Raw genomic sequence first — 24,210 nt, 5'->3', positions numbered from 1 at the left:
CTTGAGCGACTTTATTTTTTTAAAATCCTGGTTAAGTTATTCTTGCGCTTGTAGCTTGTTTGATTGATGTTCTTCTGCGAATTTTTGGCACTCTGAGAATGTTATTATTCACTTTAATTTTTTGTGTTTAGTTGCTGTGCTTGGAGAGTGTTAATCGTTATAAAATTGTTATGTTCTAGTAACTTGTTTGATTGAGTATTTTTGCTGCTATTTTATTGTGTGAAACCTTTTGGCAGTGGCGATAGAATGCGTGAATGTATGCAACTTTTGGAAAGGGGATGTGAATGGCAAGTATGATTGCAGTATGCTCTCGTGTGCTTCCAGAGCTCCGAGAGCGCTGACTGGATTTCTCGCAACCACTACTTATCCTTATCAGGCATGTGGAAGAATTGTGAGAAGAAATTCCATCCGATATGTGAGTAATGTTTCGAGACATTATGTTTCTCGGTTGTCATTGTATATGTTCTCTCAAGGCACTGGAGATGGGTTTCTCACCTGTCTATATTCGGTGTTTATTGGACGAGGCTTTGAGCCTTCCTTTAATGTGGCACTTAACCCTTTACATTAACTTTTTAATTTCCTTTCTCATTTGTTAATACGATGGTGTTGGAACAAGTATGTTTCTAGATGTCAACATTATGCTAGGAATTTGTGGGAAGAACAAACAAGTTTGACCATATGATGCTCATGGGTAGCATTTAATCATGAAAGAGTCGAACCAGCTATCACTTCCCGAATAGCAAAAAGTAACGTAAAAACCAGAATTTGTATTCTTATCTCCCATCGTTCTTAATTTATGCCAGAGATGTGAAGCCCGTCACTGGGGGTGGTTTTTACATGAAGCCTCAAATTTGATTGCTCAGCATAAGCTTACAAGCTCAAGCATAACACATTTTGCCAGCAAATGGAAGTTGTGCTGCTCTTCGTCTTCTTCTTCTTCATCAGAATCTGATGAGGTTTCTCTTAACAGCTTGTGGGAGGTACGCGGAATTTTACAATTTTCTCAATCTATTATCTTGGGAAGTATATGAAACAAGATAAAGGTGTCTGAGATGATATAGACTGATAAAACAGCTGGGAATCTTATTGCATAAAGTTAGAATGAGAAACGATCATGGTCATTAAATGCTAAGAGTAATATTTCTAGAAGGTAAATGGAGATGCATTTAATATTTGTAAATTATCGGAAAATGACTTGATGGCTGGAAGAGGTGTAAACCTTTAACATTGACTAGGAATGAGTCCGAAATATTGTATTCAATAAGATGACAAGAAAGGATATATCATTCGTGTCTCAAGATATCAGACAGTCATCAACAAATAGTTGGAACTAGTTTACATTTTCCTAGTCTTAGAGAAGTGTGATTGTCTTACCAATAGTTGGGTCCTCAATTGGAGATGTTTTGGCTATGAAAACTTAGTTTCAACTAAAATAAGATATTTCTGAGTGAGCATTGTAATTGGTTTAACAGATTTCTGAATGAACATTAGAATTGTACTAATGATATTAGGCTGTTCATTGTTTGTTTGCGCAGGATCTTAAACCTAGCATATCATATCTCTCTCCCAAGGAATTGGAGTTAGTGTATAAGGCACTGAATGTAAGTTTATGATACCATCAATCTTATTTAGTACTTCCTAGAGCTCCATGATGTTTGATGTAACTTTTTAATACTTGACTGCAACATAGTCAGCAACTGATAAACATCAAAACTTGTCTATCTCCTTTTCCTTCTTCTTTTTGTTTGATAGTTGGCTTTTGACGCGCATGATGGTCAAAAGAGGCGCAGTGGGGAGCCCTTTATTATTCATCCTGTTGCAGTTGCTAAAATTCTTGGAGAACTTGTAAGTTATGCAGATTTTTACAGTTTTCTCCGGTTAAGTAAACTGTACCTTAGCTTTACTTCACAGTTTGATGCATGCTTGACTGAAATATATTTTAACCTGGCTTCATTTATTTCAGGAATTGGATTGGGAGTCAATAGCTGCTGGTTTATTGCATGATACGGTGGAAGATACAAATGTTGTTACCTTTGAAAGAATAGAGGAAAATTTTGGCACAACAGTTCGCCGCATTGTGGAAGGGGAGACAAAGGTAGTATCTCGCGCAAATTACTTTCTTTTGTTCTTTTTGTTGCGGTGAGTATTTGATGTTAATTAAGTTGCTTTATAGTAGAGATAATAAGGTAATATCAGATGTATCTTACTGAATTTTTTGTAAGACAGCAGTTACAGTTGAGCATTTAATACCCTAACATGATTTACTTATGTTTCTTCCAGGTATCCAAACTTGGGAAACTCAAAACGAAGGATGAGAACCATTCTGTTCAAGACGTGAAGGCAGATGACCTCCGTCAGATGTTTCTGGCCATGACAGAAGAGGTGATTTACATTTATTTATGTACACGTATTTTAGTATTTATCTTGGCATGACAGCCCTCTGACAACAAAGTTCTGGTGTATCAGGTCCGTGTTATAATTGTCAAATTAGCTGACAGATTACATAACATGCGAACTCTTTCACACATGCCTCCACATAAGCAGGTGTGTATTTTAACTTTGTTTTGGCTAACCTCTCTCTTGATTATGTTGTTCATATTATATGTTGTGTGCAGTCCAGCATAGCTACAGAGACGCTGCAGGTTTTTGCACCTCTGGCTAAACTGCTTGGCATTTACCAAATAAAGGTAAGCTATGTGCTCCTCTGTTGGTTATACAAACCTAAAACATTCAGGATGGGTGCCTTTTGTATGTTTTGTCTTTTTATTTGAGTTCCTCATGACTTTGCATCCTTCAGAAGTTAACAAATTCCGTGAATCAATTTTGTCTACTTAGGATTCATCTCCTCACTATTATTTTTGCCGTTTTAGGTTTTGTCCTTTGTGGACCCATATATTCAGTAAGATATCTCATGTATTGCAATGGATTATGAGGATTGACCCCTTCTGCCAAGCAATATTTTGTTTCCTACCCTAGAGCAGCAACTGTATTGGTTTCTGCTTGAATTTATTGTGTACACTTGCCACTTTCTAGTAACCAGAGACTAATCAGTATCCTTTTGATTGACTCTATAGGTGCATGAGGCCCCTCCAGGGAATCCTAGCTGGCGAAAACTTTTTGTATTATCTCAATGTGCAAACTTTGTAAACTATTTGTTAATGCTTAATAAAATCTGAAAATCAATCAGGAAGTTGACTATTAAAACATACAATTATTTTTTCCATGCCCTAGGCATGTCGTAATTGGTTTCTGCGGATTGTTCTCTGCTCTAATCTGTAACTTCCCGTGTGCTTCTGTCCTCCGAACATACAAGTTTCCAGAATCTGAAACTCCTCAAGTACATTGTATGTGTCACTACATTATACCATATAATGAAGCGTGTTTCTGTAATTTGCGTTGTACATTCTCTGCTTTATATTCATGTCATTTTCGACTCACTTACATTTCCTGTTTGCAGTCAGAACTGGAAAATCTGGCATTTATGTATACCAACCCTCAAGATCATGCTAAGGTCAAGAGAAGAGTTGCAGAACTTTATAGAGAACATGAAAAGGACCTGAAAGAGGTTGTTCTTTCTAAGTCTGTAACATAGAGGACATGTACTAGTTGTAACTATACCATTCAGCATGCACCACCACTTAGCGTGGCAAGCAAATTCCTGGATGCACACTTGTGGAGTGTTCAGATTCTCCATTTGTGCGATATTTGAAATCTCAATCAAGTAGTAACTACTCTTGTCTTTCTCACTCTGTTAGGCAAACAAAATTTTGATGACGAGGATTGAGGAAGATCAGTTCTTGGACCTTATGACTGCGAAAATTGAAGTTCGGCCTGTGTGCAAGGAACCTTACAGGTAATTCCTAGACCTCTCTTGTTCTCATGAGATAAGATACTTTGACCATATTGGGCACTCCACTTGGTAAGTTTATATTTCCATTTATTCTCTTTTGACCTTATTAGTAACTCCGTGGTATTGAATATTTCCCATGTTTAATGCATCATCTGGTGATAGAAGTTCAATTATTGGTTATTGATGCTTATTACATTTTTTAATGTTGCAAAGCAGATGTCTGCAATAACTCTTAGTCTCTTTGTATTTGATGCAGCGTCTACAAAGCTGTTCTTAAATCCCAAAGCTCAATAAATGAAGTTAACCAGATCGCACAGGTTTGTCATTATGGAAGTTTCACTAGCCCTGTTCGTGTCCTAAATATGTGGAACTATTTCTCATGCATGTAAATATCTTGATCTCCAGCTTCAAATTATCATAAAACCAAAGCCATGCGTTGGAGTTGGGCCGTTGTGTAGTGCACGACAGGTCAACTGTTATCTGTTTTAATTGTTTGATATGGTCTTCTACTTTAAACTGAATGCTTATTTCTCTGACAAAAATTTCAATGACAGATATGCTACCATGTGCTTGGACTGGTACATGGAATTTGGACCCCCATCCCTCGAGCCGTATGTCTTTTTTTCTCTTATTTTTAAATTGAGACCTTTTTAATATGTATTCTCTGTTACATGAAGATGCCATTATATTTTTCTTTGAATAACAGATGAAGGATTATATTGCCACCCCAAAGCCCAATGGATATCAAAGTCTTCATACCACAGTCATTCCCTTTCTCTATGAGAGCATGTTTAGACTGGAAGTTCAGGTTTGTTATTATGTTGATGATACGGATGTAGTTTATCTTTCCATATGGTCTGCTTCTGGCAGCATTAATAGAGCAAACTTATTTATGACAGTTTGTATGATCATATATTTTCTTTATCCTCGTTGTTGGCAGGTAAGGACGGAAGAGATGGATTTGATTGCCAAAAGAGGGATTGCTGCACACTACAGTGGGAAAGGTTTTGTCAATGGCTTGGTTGGACATGTTATGCCAAATGGCCAAAGCTCACAAGGGAAAGCAGTCTGTCTTAACAATGCCAGTGTTGCTCTCAGGGTAGAGTACATTTTACTGCTACAGTATTGCACTAGTTAAAATCCTTGCTTAGATGTTTTCAGTTAAGTCATCTGTGACTGCACAACCAATTCTACAATGGAGTCTTTTTCTCTTCAGATAGGCTGGCTCAATGCTATCAGAGAATGGCAAGAAGAGTTTGTTGGTAATATGAGCTCTAGGGAATTTGTTGATACAGTCACCAGGGATCTTTTAGGCAGTCGCGTCTTTGTATTTACACCAAGGGGAGAGGTAAGAGGATTTTGATTACTGATCTTGAAACGGAACTCAAATGGTTACACTGATTCTTTTCTGCCATGCTGCTACAGATTAAAAATCTTCCCAAGGGGGCGACTGTTGTTGATTATGCATATTTGATACACACTGAGATAGGAAACAAAATGGTGGCTGCTAAGGTTTGATTTACTGCTTTTCTGTGCTGTATTGTCTCTTTGTCTGATTCTTACCATTTCTCCTAGAATTCTTCTTTCAGTGTCATATATTTATCGTTGCAGGTCAATGGCAATCTTGTCTCTCCAATGCATGTACTTGCAAATGCTGAAGTTGTGGAGATTATTACTTATAATGTTAGTTAATTTTTCTTAGTTTCTTATCTCTGTGTAGATAACTTTCTATAATTGCCTCATTCAATCACATCATGTATCCTGTGCAGCCTGTTTGAAAGTAAATAAATAAAATGCTATTCTAGATCCAAGTTTCATATTTTTACTCAATTGTGGAGTGTAGCATTTGCGCCTCTTCTTGCATCTGCGATGCTTCATTGTCTTTTTGAAGTCCCAACTTTTTAAGACTATTTTATCATCCATTATGGAGCATTGTTCTGCATCCTGCATGTAGTTGATGCCTATTCTGTATCAGGGGCTCTCTAGTAAATCTGCTTTTCAGAGACACAAGCAGTGGTTGCAACATGCAAAAACACGTAGTGCGCGACACAAGATAATGAAAGTATGTTGTTGTAAAAAACTTTTAAGTCTAAAGTTCTAAACATGCCTCTCTCTCCCTCTCTTTCTCTCTCTTACACACACAGAGAGAGAATAATATATAACCCTGTTATTAATCTTGGCTCATATGGCTTCAGTTTCTGAAGGAGCAAGCCGCATTGTCAGCAACTGAAATAACTGCAGATTCATTGAAGGAATTTGCTGCGGAATCGGAAGAAGATAGTGAATTGGAAGAAGTAGTAAGTTATCCTGAAGGGGCTAAACACACATGGGAGAAAATTTTGAGAAATGTAATGCAAATGGCATCTGCTAAGACAAGTGAGGAAGGTATATTTCAATCTGATAAAGATGGCGATACGACTCCTAAGGTTAATGGGAAACATAACAAGAATATGCAGCATATGAGCTTGAAGGCCAAAGGTGAGGTGCTATCTCAAGGAAATGGTGTTGCCAAAATGCTTCTTGCCAATATTCCTCTGTACAGGGAAGTGTTGCCCGGCCTAGAGGGCTGGCAAGCTAGCAAGATTGTTTCTTGGCACAACGTTGAAGGGAACTCTATCCAGTGGTTTTCGATAGTCTGCATTGACCGGAGAGGTATAGTTTCATGGTTATGCTACTTAATTTTTCGTATTGACGATGAACTTATCCAGATTTTGCCAGTGTGAGAGCATATTATTAAGAACTGGAATGTGTCAGTAGAATTTTTTTTTTTTTTAATTTCTTCTAAAATGAATGTTATGGTGTTGAGTACTCTTTTCTCCATTCACTGAATTAGCCAATCTTTTTTCTCTTTCAAAGTTTAATGTGCAATGACTATCAGGCATGATGGCGGATGTTACATCAGCACTGGCAGCTGCAGGAATCACCATATGTTCTTGTGCTGTGAGTTTAGGCTGATGACTTGTTTTTAAGTTTTCCAACTTGATATCCCTTGACATATTTTATGTCTCCATGTGAACACTGACAGGCTGAAATTGATCGGAGAAAGGGAATGGGTGTCATGCTATTTCATGTTGAAGCAAGCTTGGATAATTTGGTATGGTTCCCAAACTTGGATGCACGATTCTTTCTTCTGATTCATTAGTAAATTCATTGCGATGTGTTTTCCTGTCCCAGGCCGGTGCATGTTCGAAGGTAGATACAATTCTTGGTGTTTTGGGATGGTCAACGGGTTGCAGCTGGCTGAGCGCAATGGAGAACCACCAGCTCCTAGAGTGTTAATTAGTGGTCTATGACTGTATAGTTTGATCAGCTCCTAACAGTTGGGGTAAAGTTTTGTTACCAGATAATTGAGTTTCTTAGGGAATTCAGCCTCAAGTTCTCATAATTTTTTTGGAAAATATAAGCGAATAAATCAGAAGTAAATGCTAGAAAGTCCATGCAATCGAGGGACTGTATATAGAAAGAAGAGTGGTACTGTGGTAGCACAGTAGTAGCAACAGTAGCATACAGAAATTTGTAAGATGAACAGACAGCTATCCATACTAATAGGTGACTATATTATAAATACATTCATTCTTCATTCTAAGACCTCGGAAAGCATTTATGGTCCGGTGACTCTTAAAGTTTGTGAATTTGTATGTCAGAGTTTTTAAGTTAGATCAACATGGCTGTTCGCCTTTGGTTTCTTGATATTGCGAGCTTTCTGCAGTTCTGCAATCTAGAAATTTAGTTGAGCAATAGGCGGCTTATGTTACATCTAATTGTACATTGAAAACAGTAACTAAGAAGAGCGGCATGAAACTGCAGGTATTTTTGCAAAGATTTGTGCCTACAGAATATGTTCCTACTTTGCTCGTGTTGGGAGGGGGGGATTATAAGAGTTAACGCATACGAAAAGATCATATGGGATTAAGAGGTTAAGTATGGAAATACATTATTCAATCCTTGGGCAAAATTGTCATCCAGTGGATCAAATAAAACTAGCATAGCATCTGTTAAATTGAACGCTTTTATTTTCGTGCCTTTCTTGTTCGGTTTCAGGCTGGCGGTTCATAGCTGCTATCTCTTCCATTTCAGTACATATAAGTAAGCTTCCCGACCATTCAGTAGCCGTGGATTTTGGTCAGAACCATGGTCAAGAAGACAATGAGACAGAGCTTGACGGAGGATAAGCCAAAGAACCAGGAGCATGAGAGTGATGTTAGCACAGAGAGAGCCGCAATTAGCATCATCCGCCTGCTTGCATTTGCTACGTACTTCTTGATAAAAGTCTTTTCCGACTCGCCTTTTCCATCAGGAAATTGGCTACTATCAAGCACGGTGGGGAAGTTTTCACTGCTCTTCTTGGAATTGCGCCCTCCCGCTTTCACTCTGTGGGCTTCATAATAGGAATTCTCCCGATTTCCCTTGCTTTTCTGGAAGTCATTTTCACCTTCTTTGCCTGCTTTATCTTCTTGAATCTTTCCTTCTACTTCTTGGTCAATCAACTTCACTTCTTGAGGTTCCCTGGAGGCCTCCTGCCGTGATTCTGCTGGCCAAACTGCATCCGAGTTGGATTCTGTGGAAGAATCACCGGTTTCCACTGAGCTCTCTTCCACTTCATCTGATGAATATGTCTCATCCTGGAAATCTTTGACATTATCTTCACCTTTTTCATCATCTTCTTTCATTCCTATAAACGAATCTTCCTTTTCTGTGGCAATGCCTGTGTCACTTATCACAGATGTGTCCTCAACTTCCTCATCAGTGTTTCCCTCAACATTATCTTCATGTTTTTTAGGCTGACCAACAACAAATTGCTCAGAGGTCTTGTCATTATCTTCATCCTTTTCATCTTCATTCATTTCCATAGTCAAATCATCCTTTGTTGCAGCAATGCTTGTGTTGATTATCATAGATGAGTCCTCAATTTCCTCCATAGTATTTCCCTCAACATCATCTGTGTGTTGTTTAGGCTGACCAACAATAAATTTCTCAGAGATCTCCTTTTCACCATCTTCATCCATTTCCGTAAAGGAATCATCCTTTGTTGCAGCAATGCTGGAGTCCATTATCACAGATGAGTTCTCAACTTCCTCTGCAGTGTTTTCCTGGGCATCATCTTTGTGTTGTTTAGGCTGACCAATAACAAATTGCTCAAAGGTCTTGTTTTCATCCACATCCACGTTTTTGGCAACTCCCTCATTTGTGAAATCCTCTGTTGTAGCTTCAGTATTTTCAGGGAACATCAGCTCTTCCTCAACTTCCTTTTCGATGTTTGTCTGAACATCATCTTCACTGTCTTTTGGCTGAAAAAAAGCAGACTGTATGGAGATGTTGTTCTCGTTCACCTTCTTTGCTGTGTTGATTGTCGCAGATGAGTCCTCAGCTTCCTCCCCAGTCTTCCTGTTGAGATCATCTTCATGTTGTTTAGGCTCATCAACACCAAGTTGCAGGGAGGTCTTGTTTTCGGTCACATCCACGTTTTCGGCAACTTGCTCATTTGCAAAATCCTCTTTTGCAGCCTCAGTATGTTCTGGGGAGATCAATTCTTCCTTGACTTCCTTTTCGATGTTACTCTCAACATCATCTCCACTGTCTTTTGGCTGACTAAGAGTAGACTGTATCGAGGCGGTGCTCTCATTCACCTCCAGGCTTTCAGCAACTTCCTCATTCTTTGCATCCTCTTTTGTAACTTCAACATCGTCATGGGAAATCAGCTCTTCTTTCAGCAATGGCACACCAAAAGCCCTCTTTTCTGTGGTGGTTGGAATTGGGTGATCTGTGCAGGCATTTTCTTCTTTCCTCTCACGTGGGATTTTTGGCTCGCCCACTTCAATTTGCAGGTTACTCTGGTTAGCTTCACCTGTCAATCCTAATTCCTCACGTGTTTCTTGAATCCTTCCTTCATCAGGTTGATCACATTTTTCCTGTTCTTTCACCAAATCTCGACTTCCTTCAAGAGTGTTATCCTCTTGAATTATTCCCACAATCTTATTGGGCATGCCACTTTCTCCCTCATCACGATTCACATGTTCATGCTCCAGGATGGGACTTTCAACAACGGACAGGAGAGGTTTTTCCCCATCTTCACTATGGACATCAGAAGCAATGGTTTCTGACAGAGAACTAATGGTGCTGGTACCCACATTCTCCTCAGTTTTCTGAATGGCTTCTTCACGTGCATCCTCACTGATTTCTTTACTATCACCACACAGCTCTTCCAATTCTTTTTCTAAGACATTTTGGCGCTTCTTTTCATCAATATGATCTCCCTCAACAGCATTTTCTACTTTTGCTACCTCAATCTCCTTTGGATCAATATGAACTCCCTCAACGGCATTATCTACCATGGTTACGTCCTCAATCTCCTTTCCATCAATATGAACTCCCTCAACAGCATTATCCACTATAGTTACCTCAATCTCCCCTTGGTCATAGCATACCTCAGGATTTTCTTCTCCTCTTGGTTGCATCTGAGTCACAACACAAGCTTCTCTGCGGTTTATCCTTTCAATTTTAACATCATCTCTGGCTTCTCTTTCTGCCCCGACTTCTTCAATATGAATTTGCTCGGAATTTTTGCTTTTTTCAGGGATTTCATAAGCAAAATCTTCTTTGGTTATATGAATTCCGAGTTCACTTTCATGCATCATATTCTTGGACTCAAAAGGCAATCTCTCATCCAACGTAGAAAATCCTTCCTCGACTATAGCAGAAGTAGCATTGTTTTCCAGTTTTTTGGGACTGATGGAACCGAGAGTTTCCTGACTTGCATCAGCAGCATCGCCTGGTTTTCCGCCATTGATTTCAATCCTGGGCTTCTCATCCTAAGCCAATATACACGTAAATTGGAAAATCTAATGTCACAAAAACATCAGGAATGTGAAGAATTAGTTGATAAGCATCTACGTCCAGAATCTGTTACGCAATAACAACAATTAACAGCAGCACTTTTTATAATCAAGACGTGAATTCAGAAACAAAAAATTACCAGTGACGAGCTCTGTTTAGAAACCAACAAGCCGCTATTGTCGTCTGACTCAACCTCTTTCGTTGTTCCATTGCTGCAATTCAAATTTCCAGTTCATTCGATATCCATCAGCATAATTACAAACAATAAAAAGATCAAAGAAATAAGAACCATTTTCCAAAAATAATTGAACACACAAAATCACAGACCTTGGATGATCATACACATGTGAAATCACAAACTGCTGCCCTTTATTTGCTTCATCTTGTGCATTCTGCTTCCTCATCTCCGGTGGTGGACTCTGGTGGCGGCGGCGGTCCTTGCTGGAGCTCCACCCCTGCTTCCCGACTATAAAGGCTGAGGCCAAAGCAGCAGTGGCCAACGCTCCGCCCAAGAGAACAACAGCCCCAACAGCACCACCACCGCCACCGCCACCTATTTTGATCACCATTTTCTTCTTTTCATGGTGATTCCATGTTTTCTGGGGCACCTCCATGCTAATTATCTTCTTCTTTTTCTCTCGGATCAAGATAAAAATTCAATACTCACCACTCCAGTATCAAAGGGGCTGAATCTATTTTTATCTTTTTAAATTTTTATTTGTCGATGCATAGTGTTTGTTGTGTGTGTTTAACGTGATGAATGCTGAAGGGTGTGTGAGTGTGGAGGAAGTTTGTTGTAGTAATTACTGGATCTTTCAGTTTGAAGCGGACGTCTCATTCAACATTGTTTGTTTTTGGTCATTTCTTTTTTTCTTTTGTCTTATTTGATGGTGGAATATTGTGAGGTTCAAAAGAGATGAATTGGAATTGTTCGCGTGAGACGCGAGCTTAACAATAAACAACTCTCCATCTCTAATAAAAACCCAATAATTCCAACATAAATCTTTTTCATATTCCAACTTTGTACCTGCATAAGTGAGAAACATAATATTATAAAATAAACAAATGCCCTCATAATCACAAATATGCTGTTTTCAATTAATTTATGACCATCATGTATACATATTAAATATAATTATTTGATATATGTAAAATATAAAATTTATAACATAATTTTGAATTTTGAAAAAAAAAAAAAAAAAAGTGAAAAAGTGGGAAGCTCATGCAAGGAACGTGGCAATATAACTATAACCCGTGAAAGGGATGGGTGTGATTCGACATCTTTAAATATTATTTTTCTATAGGTATTATTTTAATTTTCAATTAATGGCACCCAAAAATGGTAGTGAGGGAAGAACTAACTTTATTAATTGAGTAGATGTAGATGTAGATGTAGTTGTATATTAATTCAGTCACCTGCCCTAAGTTTGTCCATATATATTCAGATTGTAGTTCCTATATCTTTATTTAACTCATAATTATACACATAAATCCTCAGAATTCAAACCCATCATTTTAAAATTTTAATCTTCATCATTAAACTAAAACATGATCTGATATTAATGACAAAACCTGAAACCAGTTGAGTCTGTATTCCATCCATCTATTTCTCTCCTCTGCTCTTTGGCTTTGTAATTAACGCTCTCTCACTCTCCACCAACCTATTTACCTAACCAAACTTTGCTCATCTCATAATATTCCTATTCCCAAAATATATCTTTTTTTTTCTTACAAGTCCTTTTTGTTTCTAAATTTATACACAATTAATTATTATATAAATATATTATATTTTTTTCTAAAGCTTTATATATCGTTAAAAATAATAAAATATTATGGAAAATGAGGTAAGAAAGATGTGAGTAGTTATGAATCATAGATGGATCAGTTTTTCAACTTTGGTGGCCAACCTAAATTTTTAATGACTCCCTCTCCTTTTCGGCACCTCTGCCTCTGCTCTTAGCTTTCCAATTCGCTTGGTCTCAGTAATAAAAGTCTTCAATAAATTTAAAATTTATTTAAATTGTTATCGAACTTAAAAAAATATTAATTAAATTTAATATGATTATTAATCTAATTTAATTCAATTGAACTAAATATATATCAAGCTTAAATAATTTAATGTTTTAAAATATATTTTATTATTTTTGTACTAATCGAATTGGGTCCGATTGGTTTCAGTAATAACCCTAATCACCGTAATATTTATTTTTATTCTTTGACTACATTATCTCAAAATATTCTAAAAAAAATAAAAATAAAAAAATCCACAACATTTTCAACCATGCAATATACATACATAAAAATATATTCAGTCAAAGAAATATAAGTAATTAATGTACAGATTCCGTAATGCTACAAATGTTAATAGCATCAAATGTTCTTTATTCAACCATATAAAAATCTCAGCAGACGTTGAATTAGTCTAAATCTTCAATTCAGTACTAACAATTTAAATACTTTTTTTAGAATATGAATTTATATATATATTATTAGTATTGTGATAGTAATACACGCCACCAATCAAAATATAATGAGTTCGAACCCCTCAAATATAAATTATTAATTTTCTTTTAATAATAAAATACTATTTTTTATTTACTATGATTAATTTAAAATTTTTAATATATTATGTATTGAATATTGCAATAATAGTATTTGGTCGATTTATAACTGTTGAAAAAACATGACACCAACCACCCAAAATTTCCACTACCAGAAGCCCATAGTCCAAATACTAATAAGTTTACCAGAAAAACCAAGCCCAAGTTTTTTAATTGGGCCAAGGCCCAAGTAGTTTGGGCCTAAAACAATTGGGTTAGACGTTTGTATAATCTACAAAATAAGAGTAGGCCCACACACTTGGACTCTCTCTCAGTAACCGTAGGGGAAACTTTTCTGGGTCTCGGAACTGTAGACAAATGGCCCGACAGAGTACAGCCTCATGTTGTTGAAGCCGATGGGTCGATAAGCAGAAAGCGGCGCACCGCTCAAGCCCTTGTTGACGTCGGTCGCCACTGGGCAGGTTTTGAGGGGACAGCTGTGTAGGAAGACCTTGCACTGGGAGATCTTGACGCCGTCGTCTTCCAGCAGCTGAGATGATAGCTTGGAGAAGAAGTAGCCGTTGGCGTCCGTTGGGCGGCTCAAGATGGAGAAAGGAGCCGTTTCGTAGCCGTCTTTGTCGATGCCTAGGCATGTTATCCGTACCACGCCTCCTACATTGAATTGTCACGTACTAGTGAATATTCCGTTGGTTCACAAGTTTGATTTTTGCAGTTGGAATTAAAAAATTTGCGGACGGTTGAAAAGATAAGAATCATCGTGTTGACACTCAGGACAACTCAACAATTCAGACACAAAATTTTATTGTTAAAAAATTTGTAATCAAACTTTAGTGTGTAAGAGATTATGTATAATAATAATAAGCATATTAATAATCGAAATCGAAATAATGATCAATCACGTCAGATTAATAATTAAGGATAGTGATCACCTTTGAGTGGGAAGACCTTAGAGCCGGATTTGCAGTAAATCATCCCCTGTACGCTAAACACCCCCGGGAGAAACTTTTTCCTTGTACCCGAGGACTTGGAGCTCTCCACATCCGGTTTCGAGCCGTAGCCGTAACCACTCGCCGAAGCTACAACAATCATAGACAACAAAAACAGACACAAGAGATGTGAAAACTTTCGGACAGGCATTTCAATTCTGGATCCTCTGTCTCTGTTTGTTATTCGATTCACTTCCACACCACCGAAATCAACTCAGATCATCATTACAATTTACATGGGTATATATATACGCCACTTTTCATGTGACGGCCTAGGCTAAGCATTTGGCTTCCCTCAAGTAGCACTACTTACTTGCTAGCACGTTTTCATTCAACTCTACACAAAATGGGGCTGCACTCATTAATTACGTGCTTAACGAACTTTGCGTACATTTTGAAACATTAGAAGGTCGAAAATATAATTGTCGCAAAATATTCATTTTTGCCCAAAGTTTATTGAAACATTGCTCAATTTAATTATTACAGTCTCATCAATGTGTTAGTAAGTTAAAGTCAATTTTCACCAAATCTGCATTATGGATCCAGTACTGTCATCTTACAAAATGTCCTTGTGAGTTTAAAAAAAACCTATTATCTCGAAATAGCATGATTCATGATATTAAAATGTTATTGATTAATTGAAATTATAAAGATAGGATTTGATGCTGCTTGCGACTCGATCAACACCCTGTTGCTCGAGTTATTGTCCGCTCTGACTTTGTATGGATCTCACAGTTTTGTTCTAAAAAGGCGTCTCGCTAGGAAGAGGATGCCTTGGGACTTATAAATCACTCAAACTCATCGTTTACAACCAATTTTAATATAAATCTGGGCCTTTTCAAGGATAAATTACACTTTTGTCTCTATACTTTTTAAGTTAAAATAAATTTTAATCAAAATCGTAACTATTTATAAAGATTGTGAACCAAAAATATTTCAGGAACCAAAATCGTTTTGGGACAAAAATGTAAGTTACCCGCCTTTTAGCAATAGAGGCAGTTTTTAACAATTCCTTTTTCGATAGTATTAGTTGAAGCAAGAAATTACTGCATAAAGTGTGTTTGGACAGCTGAATAACAGATTATATGAATAGAATACGTAGAGTGGAACTGAATTTTCTGGGAATAGACTTTGCTAATGACCGCGTCAATTGTAGGTTGAGTCAAAGCCAGACTTTGTCTACAATCAATGCCGCACTAATAATATATCTAAACCATATCCAATTTTTTGAGAAATACATTCGTTATTTTCCCATTTTATTTTAATTTAAATGTTCTAAAAATATATTTGATATACATCCACCTTATCTCCATGATTTACCTAATTTATTCTTTTGATATGCTTCCTCAAGTTCGTAAACAAAGTTTTAATATAATTTTGATTTTTACTGATACGTGACTTATAAAATAAAAAATAATAAGAATCACATTAGAAAGATCCTAATTACTGCACTACAGTGCCCAAGTAAATAAAGTCATATATATATAGGAGAAATATATAAGGTCGTAAAAAATGCGTGGATATCAAGAGTTGTTCTTAGTGCATAGAGGCCTTATATTTATAGATTTTCATAATTATACAATTTCTCAGATTTGTGATTGATCATCTGATCATCATGAGTCCATACATGTTTGAGCTTGAAATAAAATTGAATCGAATTGAACTGACCCAACTAAAATATGCAGATTTGATCTGTTTTGTATTCAATGAAAGAGTTGGAGGAATTTAATCCATTTATAACCATAGAATAAACTGCCTACATCAATTTATATTAAAACTGTATACTAATTATCCAACAGAAAACTAGTAAGTATATATATAGTATCAAATACTTATAAGATGAGGTTTGGATAAGTTTAAGGTTGTAATTAATGTAATATATGACGTGGTACGTCCCCGACTTTCAACTTTGGAGCAACCGTGGGCATCCGAGGTTTTCATTCGGGGGCAGGGCCCTCTGACATCCTTAATCTATCGTGACTTGTTGATTATCGTCAAACAAATCATGCCGTAATTCCGTTTTAATGTTGACCACTATACTCTGTTCAATTAAATGTTTTTTCTTTCTTCCACCCATCGAAACACCTATTTATTTTCAATCCAAATAATTAATTAGTATTATATTATGTAAATATTTAAAGATTATACTATTCATATATATATACAATATTTTGTATGTGCGGTGTATAAATATATATATTTAAATATTACAAAATATGCCATTAATTAAAGTAAAGGTATTAAAATGAATTTTACTTACATTTGTTATAATTATAATTTTTTTTTAGTTTGAAAAATTATAAATTTTTTTACAATTAACGATCAATTAACTAATATCTCACAATAAATAGTCAAGATTTTAAAATATATTATTTTAAATAAAAAAATATTTATAATTACAATAAATTACAGTGTAATTCGTACGTAATTTAAATTTACAAAAGTTGTTGAGTGAGTGATTTTTTAAATTTAAAAAAAGCAATGGAATTGGGGACACAAGTCGCACTGACAACTAGCAAAAGCGAGTTGGCTTAGCTATTCACCATTTACCAAACGCCATCGAGTCGCCCCCACCACGCACCCAACGCGAAGTAACCCCGCCCACCACGCCCCATGTATATATACCACAAAACCGCCCTACGTTCCATAACGCTCACCTCACAACCCATAACCCATAACCCACAAGCACAAACCCAAACTCTCCCTTCACGAAACCCTTCAAATCATTTCTTCTATTGCTGCTTTCTTATTTTCTTCATAAACCATACAAATTTTGAAACCATAACCAAGAATGTGTGGCGGTGCAATCCTCGCTGGCCTTATTCCCCGCCGCCGCGTCTCATCCACTGATCTCTGTCCCACCTCCGCCGACTTCTGGCCGACTGCTTTCAGTTGCTCCAATGATCAGAACTCTACTCCACCTCTAAAAAGGCCCCGCCCCTCTACAGGTAACTAACTACTTCATTCTTCCTGTTTCTGAGTTTTACTCTCTTCGGATTCGCTAATTTCTGGTGATTTTTGTTGCTCTCAGGTGATGAGCCTGCGGAAAAACCTGTTGCTAAGAAGAAGCAGAGGAAAAACCTGTACAGGGGAATAAGGCAAAGGCCTTGGGGCAAATGGGCAGCCGAAATTCGTGACCCGAGGAAAGGCGTTCGAGTTTGGCTGGGCACCTACAACACTGCAGAAGAAGCTGCCCGGGCTTACGACAGAGAAGCCCGTAAAATCAGAGGAAAGAAAGCAAAAGTTAATTTCCCCAATGAGGACGTTGATTACAGCTATAGTTACAATGCTAACCCTGGTAAACCCTACAATATTGGGCATAGCTATAGTGAGTTCAACCAGGCGGGATTGGAAAATGAGTTGTATTCTGCCCATAATGCGGGTGAAGTAAAGCATCATGATCTGAATGGAAATGGTAAGAATAGTACCAAGGCGGTGATTGAATTTGAGGTGCCGCCGGAGGCGGACAACGAAGTGCAGAAGCTGTCTGAGGAGCTGATGGCTTATGAAAACTACATGAAATTCTATCAGATTCCGTATCTCGACGGGCAGTCCCCAGCGGCGCCGACTAATCCGCCACCGGAGACGGTTGAACTCTGGAGCTTTGATGAAGTTTCCGGTGGACTCTAGAGGTGTCTGTGATTGGTGGTGTTGTTCTTCCATTTTGCTTTTCTAATTATGGATTAATCTGTAAATTATGGAGTAATTGATGCTTTCGTGATTATAATGTTTAGGGCTTAGGAGTAATATGTCTCTGGTGAAATGTGTTAAGATTTCCAGTGTTTGTCGAATAAATGTAATTACGAGTTTCCCATCTAGTGGTTGTAATTGCAGATCTTTTGCTTTTCTAGTTAAGCCCCCCATTCTTTTTGTTGCAACATAAATATAATTACAAAATACGTATAAATTTATATTTAATTTGATTTGATAAATAAATAAAATGGGTTCAAGTATTTTATAATAATAAAACATAGAAAGAGCTCAACAAGTTCATGAATTTTTACCTTAATTTAAAAATAAATAAATAATTTTATATGGAGCAAAAGCGGTGGAAAGTATTGAGTGGGCATGCAAGAGAACAGAAGAATTTTGATTAAAACTTACTTTATTATTACACTATTCCCAAAGTATTTGTTGGAGCGTGTCGGTGTAAAGTTGCAACAAAAGGCTGCGCAGTGCAGTTTACGAAAGAGGCGCTGACGGTATTTCGCTTACCCATTACCCAGGGGCTCATACTATCAGCGCCGCCCACAGCTTTGAGGCTTTTTGGAAATTACAAAGTTTTTATTTATTAGTCTTGTACCTACAAACTAGTACAATTTCTGAATTAATAGGCCTGCTGGCTGCTACTACACAAACATGACTCCCCCACCATCCCAAACAAAATATTAAATAAATTAAGGGTTATGTTTGTGTTGACCAACTCAAAATCGATTTCACCAACCCCAAACTATATGGGCTTCTCTATTGTGGCGTTAGCTTTAGATGAGTACATTGACTCTTAAGGCTATTTGGGCTATAGCCCCGCAATAACCCAAATATAACAGTCACTCTCTCCATCCATATTTATGTATAGTGTAGAGGTACAGTAGATGTGTGTGTAATTAATATAAAAAATTAATAATGTAATTATTTTTTTATTTTAGTTAAATACATAAAAAATATTGAAGTTGTAAACAGTTATTGAGATAGGTATAATATATATATATACAACTATGTATGAATATTTATTATTTTACGTATCGATATTTTATGCCTTTACACTTTTGCTGATTATCACTATCAGACATATGCATTAATTATGATAAATATAATTGTAATAAAAGCATACATTGTCACAAAACAATAATATATCTATATATATAATTGTCACTATACTAAACCCCAAAAAATCATCCCAATCTAATTAAACGAACAAACTTATAATCGATCCACAACCCACACTGCATGCACTCATAGGCCTTAGCTCACACTCTCCATCCCATATGTCAAACTACGTATCTGAGTGCAATCAATTGCGAACGACCCCATCTTCAAAAAAGCAAGAGGATGCGAAATGTGATCCCATTACGTAGAAATAGCTGTGAAGTTTTAGGCACCGAATTCCGAATAGGTCCATGCATATCTTCTGGTGATATAAATAGTAAACCGCCATACACACCAACTTTATAAGCCAAACCCTTTCTCTGGAGCCATTTCCAATGCCCCTTCCCTCCCTGTCTTCTTCTCTTCCCTAACATCACCCACATTAAAATCCAACCCATCTCAATTCCCATCTTTGGATTTGATGTCACCCCTTCTTCCGATTTTGCCATTAATGCTCCATTCTTGAAAAAAAGAAAAAGGGGTCTTGACTCTTGAGTGAGGGTGCAATATATATATCCGTTGATAAATGCTCTATTTTCTAGAAATAGAGTACTTGGTTATAATCACATCATTATCGGTATGTATTAATTATTAATATTCTAATCAATCAATAACTACTGTAAAAGAAAACTAATTAATATTCAAATTAGTGGAACTCGATTCATGATCAATACATCATGGGGCTCAACTTCACCAACTAATCTAATCCTCATTGGTTACGAATCCAACTTTTAAATTATCATGTGTCTATATTTGAATATTGTACCATACCTTCTATTATTATGGATTTTCAATATCATTAAGTAATCACTTTTAGTCATATTTTCAAGTATACATATTGGAGTGCAGCTATATGGATTTCTTAAGCCCCAAATGAATACAATTAAATAATTTTAACAAATATAATTAATTACACTAGTATGGATACTTTTTTACAATCAAGGAAGATATATACTAGGAAAAAAGGTTGTTCTGACTAAGAAACTAGGGTCCTTGGGTAGAGAAACGTGGTTTTACGCTACTAACAACTGCATTAATTAGTTGACGATATACATCAAATTCAAATACGAACGGTATAGATATCTGATTATTATAGTTGCCAAGAACATAGGAAAATTTCAATATATAAAGCATCTCATGGGAAACAAGTTACCTATAAGATTACTTTGTTTCAAAAAAAGCGTGATGATTTCCTGGAGTTGGAAACAAGATTCACAATTTCGCCACCTCCGCATGGGGGAAAATTGGTGTATGTACGCTGGCTGGCCTCCACTCCTCAATCGTCATGCTATTCTCGTACTATTTTTAGGCGTTTTGTGAATTTTCAACGTTTCCTACGCATCTTTACGACTTGCTTTTTGTCCCTTTTCCAGACTCTCTCTCTATATATTCGGAGTTGAGAATAGAGTAGCAGTCACGCCCATCTTCATCCTTATTAGTAATTTCTCCCTGAAATCCAAAATGGGCCGGTTGGGGTTTCTGTTCGTCGTTGTAATTTCCGTCTCCTCCTCACTTGTTTACAGTGAACCTCCTGATGCTGATGATGCTCAAAGTGCTCAGACCTTCATTGTCAGAGTCCAAAATGACTTGAAACCTTCTGCTTTCTCTGATGTGGAACAGTGGTACAAGGCCACTCTTCGAAGCCTTGATTCCAACCCTTTGGACTCTGAGACCACCATAACCACTCAGACGCAGAATTCTCGAGAACTTCTGCATGTCTACAGAACTGTTTTCCATGGCTTTTCTGCTAAACTAACTCCACAACAAGCCCGACAGCTCGAGACACGCCCCGGGGTTTTGGCCGTTCTACCCGATCGTCTTCGCCACTTACACATAACTAGATCCCCTCACTTCCTCGGCTTATCCTCGGGTAACCCGGCTGGCTTGTTGTCTGAATCTGACTCAGGCTCCAACGTTATTATAGGGATTTTCGATACCGGAATATGGCCAGAACATCGAAGTTTTCATGATGAAGGTCTGGGGCCCATCCCTTCCAGTTGGAGAGGCGAGTGTGTAGGAGGACAGAATTTCACCAAAGCTCACTGCAATAAGAAAATCATTGGCGCTCGATATTTTGCCGCCGGATATGAAGCTCGAAAGGGCGGGATTAATTCTTCTGAAGAGTTTAAATCAGCTAGAGACTCCGATGGCCATGGGACACACACCGCCTCCACCGCTGCCGGCAGAGCTGTCAGCAACGCCTCTTTTTTCGGCTACGCCAGTGGTGTTGCTGTCGGAGTTGCGCCTAAAGCACGAATAGCAGTGTACAAAATTTGCTGGAAAAATGGTTGCACGGACTCCGATATTCTCTCAGCCTTCGATAAGGCGGTGGAGGACGGGGTGAATATCATTTCAATCTCCGTCGGCGGCGGCGCTGTGCCATACAATCTAGACCCTATGGCAATTGGTGCATTCGGTGCAATGGAGAGGGGCATTTTGGTCTCGGCGTCTGCTGGTAACGAGGGTCCAACTAAAATGACGGTGACAAATGTTGCACCGTGGATGACAACAGTCGGCGCTAGCACAATTGATAGAAGATTCCGTGCTGATCTCGTGCTTGAAGATGGACGGGTGATAAACGGAGCGTCACTCTACACCGGCCTGCCTTTGCCTGAAAAAACTTATCTTCCTCTGGTATACGGTGGAAATGCAAGCCGGACTATTGGCGGTAGACGCGCCGGAAGTTTCTCTGCCGCCATTTGCACGGCGGGGTCATTGGATGAAGAATCCGTACGTGGCAAAATCGTAGTGTGTGATCGAGGCGGCAACCCCCGAGTCGCTAAAGGAGAGGTTGTTAAAAAAGCAGGCGGCGCCGGAGTCGTGGTGGCCAACGTTCCGCCAATCGGCGAAGGCCTAGTCGCAGACTCTCATTTAATTCCAGGGCTCGCCGTCACCGAATCCGCACGCCTGATAATTCGCGAGTACATCAATTCCAGTCCAAACCCAAGGGCAACGATGGTATTTCTCGGCACCGAGATCGGCGTTAAACCAGCGCCGGTGGTAGCATCCTTCTCGGCGAGAGGCCCCAGCATTGAGTCACCGTACGTGCTGAAGCCTGACATCATTGCGCCAGGTGTAAACATCCTAGCAGCTTGGCCTGACGGGGTGGCACCGAGCGAGCTATCCTCTGACACACGGCGTACAGAATTCAATGTGGCATCAGGCACATCGATGTCCTGCCCGCATGTTTCCGGCGTGGCGGCGCTGCTGAAGGGGGCCCATGCCGACTGGTCACCGGCTATGATCCGGTCAGCTATGATGACCACGGCTTACAGCCATGACAGCGAAGGCAAACCACTACTGGATGAGAAAGCTTACAATGTATCAACGGTTTGGGATATTGGGGCAGGACACGTGGATCCAGAGAAAGCCGTTGATCCTGGATTCGTGTACGACTTGAGTCCGAATAATTACGTTAATTTTCTCTGTGCATCAAATTTCACCCGTCGAGAAATAAGGCAAATAGCTAGGAGGCCAATCAGTTGCAGTAAAAAACAAAAGCCGTGGGATCTTAATTACCCGGCGATCTCGGTTGAATTTGAGGCGTCTGCAGACAAGGATCTTGAGATTGTGGTTACCAGGACTGTAACTCATGTCAGTGAAAGCGGAGCTGTGTACGGCGTGACAGTGACCAATCCCAAAGGGGTAACTCTGACGGTAAATCCGGCGAAGATGGAATTCAAATCAAAGGGTGAAAAGCAAAGTTACAGCGTGAGGATAAAGGCGGATAAGCTGGTGGTGGCCCCTGGTAATATCGTAACGGAGGCTGGGAAGATAGCATGGTCTGATGGGCGGCGGCAGGTGGTGTCGCCGGTGGTAGTGATGTTGAAGCAGGGTTTTTAAATGAATCTGCAGGTGCACTATATAGTTGTGTATAAGTTTGAGTCATGCAGCTGAGGTTGCAGAAACATGGAGATTTCAAGAATTAATGTTTGTGAATGTTATGGAGTTGAGGATGCATGATAGGCAGTTGAAATTTGGTCCTCATTTGGTAGTTGATGTTCACTATGTTTATGCGACAAATATATATTTCGGTGGTTGTTGAGGATATTAACTTATATGTTTGATGCAGGCTAATAAGATTCAACTGCTCAAACCACTTAATTTCAAAAGCTGGATAAGTTGGAATTTTTTTAAATGAGATGATCACACAATCTATTTATAACTATATTATATTTATTATATAATAGTTTAAATTTGATCAAATTGATTCCCAATTAAGAATTTTCTTCAAGTGCAAAATTGGTCTCCTTAATTTAAATAACACGGAAAAAATAAAATGGGAGACACGACATAATTATTTATTTCATTGTATGGAATAAGACCACTTAGTCTTGTATGATATTTTATACCAGTTAGTAATCTGTACAAAGACACGGGAAATTTGTATTTATAAATAAATGACTTGATTATTGTTTAAATTTTAATAAGTAGAAAAATATAAAAGTAAAGTGAACATAAAAAAAAAAAAAGAATCATTTTACTAAATAATCTACATAGAAAAATGAGTGAATCTTTTGGATAAAGAAAATTAATGATGCATTTATTTAAATTGAATAGAAAATAAAAAATTATTTTTTTAGTGAAAAATAAAAAATATCTTTTAAGTGTTATTATATATCAAAATAAAATTTTAATTATCTAAACTATCAAAAAAGATATGGTGAAACTTTTGGATAAAGATAAACAATTATAAACTTGCATAATATTAAGTAAAAATAATTAAAACAAAGTTTATGTGGAAAAATAAAATTAAAAAGAAGTCATCCAGAGTGTACATGCATTGAGTTTATGTTTATATTATTATTATACATAGGTAATACGCATTAAATGTATAAAATATTTTTTTAAACCAGTACATATTAAGTTAATTTTATGTGTAAAATTGTAGCTGGAGAAGCAACAATAATTTATAATAAACTAATTCAATTAATATAGAAATGAGCATCAATCATCATAGAATTGAGTTGAGATGTAGAAAAGAATTAAAAGATTAATGAAAATGTAATATTTGTTTCTTTATGGCTAATTAATTAATATTTTAAAATGGAGTACAATTACAAAACGTGCAGCTGGATTACAGCACAGAGCCCACAATGAAAATTATTAGGCC

General features: G+C 37.6%; 5 protein-coding genes across 5 annotated transcripts in view; 3 read left to right on the top strand and 2 right to left on the bottom strand.

The window, feature by feature from the left end:
- The window catches only part of LOC105163100 (putative GTP diphosphokinase RSH1, chloroplastic), a gene marked incomplete at its 5' end in the record, with an annotated part of 7,869 nt that extends 439 nt beyond the window's left edge, over positions 1–7,430 (top strand). The window contains 23 exon segments of the mRNA XM_011081324.2: positions 237–415; positions 804–980; positions 1,536–1,601; positions 1,753–1,845; positions 1,964–2,095; positions 2,281–2,382; positions 2,467–2,544; positions 2,616–2,687; positions 3,458–3,565; positions 3,756–3,853; positions 4,107–4,167; positions 4,256–4,318; positions 4,405–4,461; positions 4,557–4,658; positions 4,791–4,949; positions 5,067–5,198; positions 5,276–5,362; positions 5,462–5,533; positions 5,826–5,912; positions 6,046–6,502; positions 6,729–6,790; positions 6,876–6,944; positions 7,025–7,430. Of these exon segments, the coding sequence (XP_011079626.1) occupies positions 237–415; positions 804–980; positions 1,536–1,601; positions 1,753–1,845; positions 1,964–2,095; positions 2,281–2,382; positions 2,467–2,544; positions 2,616–2,687; positions 3,458–3,565; positions 3,756–3,853; positions 4,107–4,167; positions 4,256–4,318; positions 4,405–4,461; positions 4,557–4,658; positions 4,791–4,949; positions 5,067–5,198; positions 5,276–5,362; positions 5,462–5,533; positions 5,826–5,912; positions 6,046–6,502; positions 6,729–6,790; positions 6,876–6,944; positions 7,025–7,129 (2,618 nt within the window). The 3' untranslated portion in view covers positions 7,130–7,430.
- On the bottom strand, positions 7,740–11,637 carry LOC105163099. Its single transcript, XM_011081323.2, has 3 exons — positions 11,012–11,637; positions 10,824–10,896; positions 7,740–10,659 (listed from the first exon to the last, which is right to left on the bottom strand). The coding sequence occupies exons 1-3, from the start codon at positions 11,296–11,298 to the stop codon at positions 7,954–7,956; spliced, it is 3,066 nt and encodes a 1,021-aa protein (XP_011079625.1). The 5' UTR covers positions 11,299–11,637; the 3' UTR covers positions 7,740–7,953.
- Positions 13,358–14,569, bottom strand: LOC105163346 (proline-rich protein 3). Its single transcript, XM_020695067.1, has 2 exons — positions 14,175–14,569; positions 13,358–13,896 (listed from the first exon to the last, which is right to left on the bottom strand). The coding sequence occupies exons 1-2, from the start codon at positions 14,380–14,382 to the stop codon at positions 13,556–13,558; spliced, it is 549 nt and encodes a 182-aa protein (XP_020550726.1). The 5' UTR covers positions 14,383–14,569; the 3' UTR covers positions 13,358–13,555.
- LOC105163098 (ethylene-responsive transcription factor ERF071) lies at positions 16,865–18,086 on the top strand. The gene is made up of 2 exons (XM_011081322.2): positions 16,865–17,179; positions 17,263–18,086. The coding sequence occupies exons 1-2, from the start codon at positions 17,023–17,025 to the stop codon at positions 17,859–17,861; spliced, it is 756 nt and encodes a 251-aa protein (XP_011079624.1). The 5' UTR covers positions 16,865–17,022; the 3' UTR covers positions 17,862–18,086.
- LOC105163097 (subtilisin-like protease SBT1.5) lies at positions 20,372–23,151 on the top strand. The gene has a single exon (XM_011081320.2). It carries the CDS (start codon positions 20,559–20,561, stop codon positions 22,938–22,940), a length of 2,382 nt encoding a protein of 793 aa, XP_011079622.1. The 5' UTR covers positions 20,372–20,558; the 3' UTR covers positions 22,941–23,151.

This window comes from Sesamum indicum, linkage group LG6 (genome assembly GCF_000512975.1).
Source record: "Sesamum indicum cultivar Zhongzhi No. 13 linkage group LG6, S_indicum_v1.0, whole genome shotgun sequence".
NCBI lineage: Eukaryota > Viridiplantae > Streptophyta > Magnoliopsida > Lamiales > Pedaliaceae > Sesamum > Sesamum indicum.
The sequence above is the reverse complement of the archived record's forward strand: the minus strand, read 5'-3'. Positions and strand labels throughout refer to the sequence as shown.